Source organism: Capra hircus, chromosome 2, assembly GCF_001704415.2.
Source record: "Capra hircus breed San Clemente chromosome 2, ASM170441v1, whole genome shotgun sequence".
NCBI classification, from domain to species: Eukaryota; Metazoa; Chordata; class Mammalia; order Artiodactyla; family Bovidae; genus Capra; species Capra hircus.
This window is the reverse complement of record NC_030809.1, coordinates 111,833,108-111,841,038: the sequence shown is the minus strand read 5'-3', so window position 1 is coordinate 111,841,038 and position 7,931 is coordinate 111,833,108. Positions and strand designations below refer to the sequence as shown.

Genomic DNA, 7,931 nt, shown 5'->3' with positions numbered 1-7,931 from the left:
CCCACCGTCCCCCGCCCTCCAGCCTCTCGGCTCACATTAGGCAGCAGCCTGTCTGCACCCACGACCGCAGCAGCCGCAGTGCCCGCCCCATGCCACCGCCCCCCCCACCCCCCGCCCCGGTCCGGCGTTCCAGGGCGCCAGGAGCCGTGTGGCCGGGAGCCTCGGATTGGCCGTTGCTAGGTGACGTCGCCTGAGCTCACGTGATGAGTGTTAAATGCCCACCCTGCAGGAGCCCGCCCCACAGACAATCGTAAAGCCGCTCAGGGCTGCTCACCTGCTCCCACCTCCTCCGGGAGCCCAGGCCAGGCCCCGCCACCCCTGACCCCTCCGCTTTCCGCCCCCCGCCCGAGCCCGCTCTGGGCAAGGAGCCGAGCAGCCCGAGAGGCGGAGAGAGGATGCGGCCGGCGGCAGCTGTCCCGAGCAGTGCACCGTGATCGCCTCCCCCGGAGGAGGAGTTGCCTAGACCGTTGCTACATTTCTTGTTTTCCTCCCCCCTCCCCCTCTGTAATTACATTGGCTGCTGGAGGGGACAGCGAGAGACGGAGGAGGCGCCTCGCTACCCCCCTCGCGCCCGCCACCCCTGCTCTTTCCCGTCCCGGGCCAGGATGACTGGAGTCTTTGACAGTCTGGTGGCTGATATGCACTCGACCCAGATCACGGCCTCCAGCACGTACCACCAGCACCAGCAGCCCCCGAGCGGCGGCGGCGCTGGCCCCGGCGGCAGCAACGGCAGCAGCCTCCACAAGCCTCAGGAGTCGCCCACTCTCCCGGTGTCCACAGCTACCGACAGCAGCTACTACACCAACCAGCAACACCCGGCTGGCGGCGGCGGCGGCGGCTCGCCCTACGCGCACATGGGTTCCTACCAGTACCACGCCAGCGGCCTCAACAACGTCCCGTATTCAGCCAAGAGCGGCTACGATCTGGGCTACACCGCCGCCTACACCTCTTACGCGCCCTACGGGACCAGTTCGTCCCCGGCCAACAACGAACCTGGTATGCTTAAAGTTGGCACCACGGGTGCCAAATCGGGTCTAGTTACTGGGAGGTGGGGGGCGGATAAAAATGTTTGGGGCGGGATCTATCTGGAGCCCTGGCCTTTCACATTGCTTGCTCCCTGCTCGCCTCGCGCCCTTTACCCTCCTAAATCTTCAATCGGCCGAGGGTCACCGGATATCCCTCAGGTGGTGGGACCTCAGGTGGTGGCACCAGGCGGCCTCGTCAGCCGAGGTACATGCCTCACGGTAGCCTCATTTCCCTACCTGCTGCTGCTCCTCTCTCCAAGGTTTGCGCCGGTCTTCCCCTTCCCAGGAGGGACCAGCTCCCGGGTTCGTTGGCGGCATGGGTCGGCGCGTTGCAAAGTTGAGCCAGAGAGCAAAGCAGCGTCTCCAATAACCCGCCTCCCAGCTTAAGCAAAGTTCCACTTTACCCTCCCTGCGGGCGGGCACTCGTGGGCTTCCACGTTGCGTGTTTCTCACGATTCCATTTCATTGCAGAGAAGGAAGACCTCGAGCCTGAAATCCGGATAGTAAACGGGAAGCCAAAGAAAGTCCGGAAACCTCGAACCATCTACTCCAGTTTCCAGCTGGCGGCTCTTCAGCGGCGTTTCCAAAAGACTCAATACCTGGCACTTCCCGAGCGAGCTGAGCTGGCGGCGTCTCTGGGCCTCACCCAGACTCAGGTGAGGGTTCACGGCCTGGGAGGCATGAGGAGGGCACTGGCCTGGGATGGCCGGGAAGCAGGCAGGTTGAGGACTGTGTTTTTCTTAAGTAATTTTAAGGATTTCGAGGCCGCGCCTTGAACCTTTTGCGCCCGAAGCTGACATCCCCCAGGTGATGTGATGGAAGGGAAGTGCCAGTGTGGGCAGAAATCCCGTGCCAATCCTTCTGCGCACTGCCGATTAAGCGGGTACAACAGTTGGCCCTCCTGACCCCCTCCGCGGTCACCATCAGTCTCGGTGCACACACATCGGCTGTCTCGGTTTGTTGTTACTGTTGTTGTTTTGAGAATACCGCTCCTAGGAACAGACACAGCCTCCAAGGCCGCAGCACGTGATCCGGTTACCTGCCCAGGCTGACAACCCACCCCACTCCCACCCGCGCCCCTTAGCGGCGGTCTTCCTAAGTTTCCTCCCTTCCCCTATCCCAGGCCGTTTCCTCCACTAATGCTCAGGTCCCTTTTCCACAAAGGTCAAAATCTGGTTCCAGAACCGCCGATCCAAGTTCAAGAAGATGTGGAAAAGCGGTGAGATCCCTTCGGAGCAGCACCCGGGGGCCAGCACCTCGCCACCTTGTGCTTCGCCGCCAGCCTCGGCGCCGGCCTCCTGGGACTTCGGCGCGCCGCAGAGGATGGGGGGCGGCGGCGGCGGCCCGGGCAGCGGCGGCAGCGGGGCGGGCAGCTCCGGCTCCAGCCCAAGCAGCGCGGCCTCGGCGTTCCTGGGCAACTACCCGTGGTACCACCAGGCCTCCGGCTCCGCTTCGCACCTGCAGGCCGCCGCGCCGCTGCTGCACCCGACGCAAACCCCGCAGCCGCACCACCACCATCATCACCACCACGGTGGCGGCGGGGGCGCCCCGGTGAGCGCCGGGACGATCTTCTAACCCCCGGAGACCGCGCCAGAGACTGAGAGTGCAGAGACCAGTTATCCTCGCTGCTCGTCCCCAGAGCCAGAGGGTCCCTCCGTCCGGCCCGAGGATGCCACCCGCCGCTCGCGGAGGTGGCTGCCCGAGATGGCCTGCCCCCAGGCCCTGCTACCCTCGGGGACTGGAAGGCGTGTTCTCGCGCGCCGAGCTCCTCTCGGAGAAACCCGGCATCCGCGGGAGAAACCCTGCCGCGGCGGCCTTGCCGACCCGAGCCCCGCCTCAGACTAGCTTCCCCTCCCCTCCCCGCCCGGCGAGGCAGCCCGGCGCCGTTTTCGCCGCGGGCCGCGAGCTGAGTCCCGGAGAGGGACGCCTCCCCCGCCCGAGAGGCTGCCCGGGCCCTCTGAGGCTCCTTTCTCCTCGCCCGCCCCCAGGCTCAGCTCCTGTCCTCTGGGGTGATTGACCTCCCGGGTCCTGCCTGCCTGCCCAACCCCCCCACACGCCCCCGTGACCCCGACGGCTCGCCGCTTTTTTTTCTGCCCGGCTGTTGCCAACACTTGGAGCCCGCGTCCCTCCCCCGACTTAGCTCTCCTCACAGGAACGCTCCCCTCCCTTCCTTAGCTCTCTCCTCATCCTTCACCAGTGGAGTTTTTTTATTTTTATTTTTTTAAAAGTTTAGGTGCCTTTGCGGATGACCTCATTTTGATGTTGGGGAACAACGATTTTTTAATATGTGGACACTGCAAAAAAAATGTGTTTAAATTATCTTTTTTAAAACTTATTCAGGATTATTAGCCTGGACTTGGACATAGCGTTTGTAAATAAACGTGTCTGTGCAGATTTTCCCACTGATTTATTTGTATAAACATACTCATCTTTTCAGACGTTTTTTTGTAAACCCCCACTTATGAAAACTGCGGTTTAGCAGTGACCTCAGCACCCCTCCGTTTTCTTTTTCCCTTGAAAGATTTTCTCAGTTTAAGCTACTGATTTGGATTTATCTTATTCCTAAAGTCTTTGTTCTTGAAATGAAAGGTATTTTGGGGTTATTTATTATGAAAACAACATGCTCTTAATGTTGATTTTACAATATGAAGAGATTATTTAAATAAATTATTGTTTTCATTGGATGTGTGCACTTTTTCCTTGGTGTCACAACCTGGAAGCTCGACCTGCTGCCCAGGGGGGACCTGGGTCTGTCAAGAGTGACAGGCTGCGAGCTGCGGTGAGGTGCGGCGAGGCGAGGACAGGCGCACTCAGCGCAGAGCCGCCGCGAGGGTTCCCGCTCTGCCCGCATGCGAGTCCCGGCTCGAGGTTCGCCAGCGCTCGACGCGGTGAGTCACTCAGCGCCGGGTGGCTCCAGCCTCCACCCGCCCGGCCCCTCCGGCGCCGGCGCCAGCGCCACAGCCCCGCGTCCGGGCGGTCTCAGCCGCCCCCGCGCCCGCGGTGCTGGCCGGGCAGTACACTCAGGCCGCCGCCGCGGGGAACCTGCCGAAGCCGGGTCAGACCCCTACCTCAGACCCTCCCCTCCGTTTGCCCTGCAGCTCTTCTGGGGCTGACCGAGTGGAGAGCTCAGTGAGTCACCCAGGCTCTCAGGAGACTGGGAATGCGGGGCCACCACGGGCACACAGGGCTGCACTAGCACACACGCAGCACTCGCAGTCACTGTGACTCTCACAAGCACAGCCATACTGTCACATACGAATCACACTGACACAGATTCGTGCGCGTTCCCACCGAGGCCGACGCAGATTGCTGGGCATCGGCACCATCCACAGATGCTCCACCTCACCATCTCGGTGGGGAAAGGTCCAAACGGTTCAGCTCTGCTTTCTACCTTGGGTCCCACACAGCTAGTGTCCAGCTTTGGAAGTGACCCTAATTTCTGGCATTTCCTTCAAAGGCCTGGGGTAGGTGCGTAATGCAGACCTAAAAGTCTGCAGAACTAAAAGTTTGTTTTGTTTTTCCTTGAAAGCACTAAGGCCTACACTTGGAAACTTCTTGACTTCAATCACTGGGTGACTTTAGGCTACCCACTTAAACTTTCTGTGCTTTTTGCAGACCTATAAGATGGAATAGATAATAATAGCTATGTCAGAGTTGTGAGCATTTAAGCAGGCAATAATGTAAACCAGTGTGTGGCACATGGTCAATGCTCAATAAAATTTTGCTTAGCAGTATAGTAGTATATGGGCTTCCCAGGTGGCGCCAGTGGTAAAGAATCCACCTGCCATTGCAGGAGACTTAAGAGAGGTGAGTTCAATCCCTGGGTTGGGAAGATCCCCTGGAGGAGGGCATGGCAACCCACTCCAGTATTTGTGCCTGGAGAATTCCATGGAGAGAGGAGCCCTGGCAGGCTACAGTCCTATAGGGTTGCACAGAGTCGGACACGGCTGAACCGACTTAGCACAGCACAGCATAGTGTTACCTCAATGCCTCCAAATAGTGAGGTTTTACTTTTGGCTGCAATTATGAGGTCCAGAGTTTTACGGAGTCCTTTCCAACTTCACCTTGTGTGGGAGAACAGCATTCTAGGGCTGCAAGAGCTCTGGCCCCTTCCTATATGAGAACCTGAACCTTAGCCATCCCCTCTGAAGCGGTCAGTGTCAACTGGCGAGGAGGCTGGGGGCAAGTCAGACAGCCCTCCTTGCCAGGTTCAGGCCTCCTCTCTGCCAGGCCATCTTGCTGTGTGTCCTCAACTAATCCCTGCCAAAAAAAAGACGTGGGACAAGGGTGACCTTCTAGGCATCCCTGAGAAGAATCTTGACTTTTCTGACCAGATTGATTTGAGGCCTGGATCGAATCTGATTTACAACAGAGCATGGTCCACGGAGCTGGGGCTCTGGGGAAGGCGGGGAGGCTGCTCAGTCAAGTGTCCGTTTGCATTCCTGCATTGTTTTTCCGGGCTGGGAAGGCCTGGGATGAAGCTCATTGACCCCACGATTCTGACTTCCCTAAGCAGTCGGCGCCTAGCAGACCCCCGTTCCTGCTACCCTTCCTCCCCCCGCCTCCCACCGCCACATTCTGTGGTTTTCTTTGAGTGCCAGTAGCTGGTGCCAGCCTTCTTTCTGCGGTTGACTATGCCCTCCCCTCCTTTGCGCGCACTCCCCTCCCCCTCCTGAAACTAGCGAGGAGAGACGGGGCAGTAAATTGGCTGGTGTCGAGGATCTGCAGCAGACAAGATGATTAAGAGGCCTACGCCGGAGCGCCCGGGGCAGGGAATGTCAGCCCAAGTTGGAATCACGCAACAGGCCTTGGCATGAGCGAGCCTGGGAGCCGGGAGGGCGGGCGGCCTCAGCTCCGGGGTGGGCCGCGGCTCCGCAGACTCGCCGGAGTCACCGAACCTGGCACCTGGCGGCGGCGGGGTCGGGCCGGGCCACGGCGTGCCTTTCCCCGGGAAGCCCTTGAAGCAGAGAGCAGAAGGGTGCAAGGGCCAGAGGAAGGGGGGTGTTTCCGCAGACCAGGAGAAGGGCAAAGAGAAAGGAAGGCAAAGGATGCACGGGGGTCCCAGAAGTAAGGGGGCGGGGAGGGGGAGGGGTGAGCGGAGGGAGAAACAAAGCCGGGTTGGGGGAGGTGGAGGCCGGCTCCAGCCCCGCCGGGGGCGACGCGCTGGCGAGGCCTTCTCCCAGTCTCGCAGCCCGCCGGGAGACGCGGAGCCCTGTGATCAGCCCGCCGCCGCGCAGACAGGCTCCCCCCCGCGCCAGACTGCGCTCCCCAAAGCGCGAATGAAAAATGGAAATGGGAAGCGGCGATCCCGGCTCCCTATACTGGGAAACCAGCCCCGCTCGAAACACACATAAATCTTCATTGTAATCCCCTTCCATTTGCTCTCGTGAAATATCAGGCGAGAGACAGGATATGACAAGCGCTGGGAAGCAGGGGGAGGGAAGCCGAAGAGTGAGGGGTGCCCGACGCCTTCCGCTACATACACACACACCCGGCAGGGTCGCTTGGAACTCCGGCAGAGCACTGAGTTCCACCTCCCACTGCAGGCACTCCGGGAGCTCCTGAGCCCCCTGCTCCGCTCATCCCCCCGCCACCTCCGCCAACACCCTCCCCCAACCCGTGCCCTGCACGCGCCCCGCCGCGGGCCACCCTGCCCTGAGTGTTTCTCGGGTGTAGACACACACCCCACCCGCTGCCCCCAAATTCCCGCCGCTCCCAGGCTGGTGTTGGCGGGTGGGAGGGGGAGGAGAGAAAGGGAACGGATCCCAGGCCTAATCAGCGCGGCTGCAATGTGGGATCGTTTAGGAGGCTTCCCCTCCGCCTTCTTTCAGGATTACTTGTGAAAATTATGAATATCCGTCCTGTGTAAGGATTTCCGAGACTTGTGGGGCGAGTTTGGGGGAAGTATCAGGTTTGGCGAGGGCGGAGAGAGTGCTGGAAGACCGGAGTTTTGTTTACCAACAGTTCTTTGGTAGAAGGGGAGCCGGCGGAAAAGGGGTAAAGAAAGGAGTTAGGAAATGGTCCGATCGTTTCCCCAGTTAAAAGGTCCCGGGAAGGAGAATGATGTCCAGGAGCAGAAAGCCCCCTCACAGAGACGTCCTCACTGACGGCCTTATGTAAAACCCAGAAACAACTCAGCCCTCCTCAAAACACCCCCTTCCCTGTCCCCGTCCCACGCACTCCCTGAAAAGCTTCACACGCCGGGTCTTTTCCCGTTAGGGGACAGCGACCACCAGTGCCTCGAGCCTGTTTGGGGTCAGAGACCTCTTCAAGCATGAAACCACAGGTTCTTCTTCCTTAAATGGTGGTCCCTTTGCATTTGACTTTGGTGTCCCGGTAAGCCGGTGGGTGGGATGCGATCCTGCAGTCTTTTTTTTTTTTTTTTTTAATTAACTCTTCATTGCAGTCCCTGACCAGGGGTCGAACCCGGCCCCCTGCGTTCGGAGCCGGGAGTCTTAGCCACTGAACCAGCAAGGAAGCCCGATACTGCGGTCTTGATTACTCGGGCCCCTGGCGGGGTCTGACCAGGATCGCCCGAGCCTGTGGCTCTCACAGGGTCGAGATACCCAAAACCGCCCCAGGGAAGCCTCCTTCCCCTTCTGGGATCTGCCCCCGCCGCCCCCACACAAGCCTAACCCGCTGCCCAGCCTCCCATCCGCCCCCCGCAAACTCAACTGCGCGGGCGGATGCAGAGGCCCCACAACTCTCCAAAGCCCCCCTGCCGGGAGTTCCCCTGGAGGGGACGGGTTTGGCAGTGATTGCCACATTACAAGATATTACATTCCACCCCGGGGCCTGGGCCCGGGCGGGGCGGGGGAGAAGCTGTGTTTCTCGAAAAGAAAGGAGCAGGCAGGCAGGTCTTGGAGCAGCAGCCACTCCGCCTGCACGTGAGAACGCAGGCAGAAT

The 7,931-nt window shown here is 60.1% G+C and overlaps 1 protein-coding gene across 1 annotated transcript; it reads left to right on the top strand.

The window, feature by feature from the left end:
• Positions 294 to 3,704, top strand: DLX2 (distal-less homeobox 2). The gene is made up of 3 exons (XM_018064655.1): positions 294 to 996; positions 1,497 to 1,681; positions 2,190 to 3,704. The coding sequence occupies exons 1-3, from the start codon at positions 606 to 608 to the stop codon at positions 2,598 to 2,600; spliced, it is 987 nt and encodes a 328-aa protein (XP_017920144.1). The 5' UTR covers positions 294 to 605; the 3' UTR covers positions 2,601 to 3,704.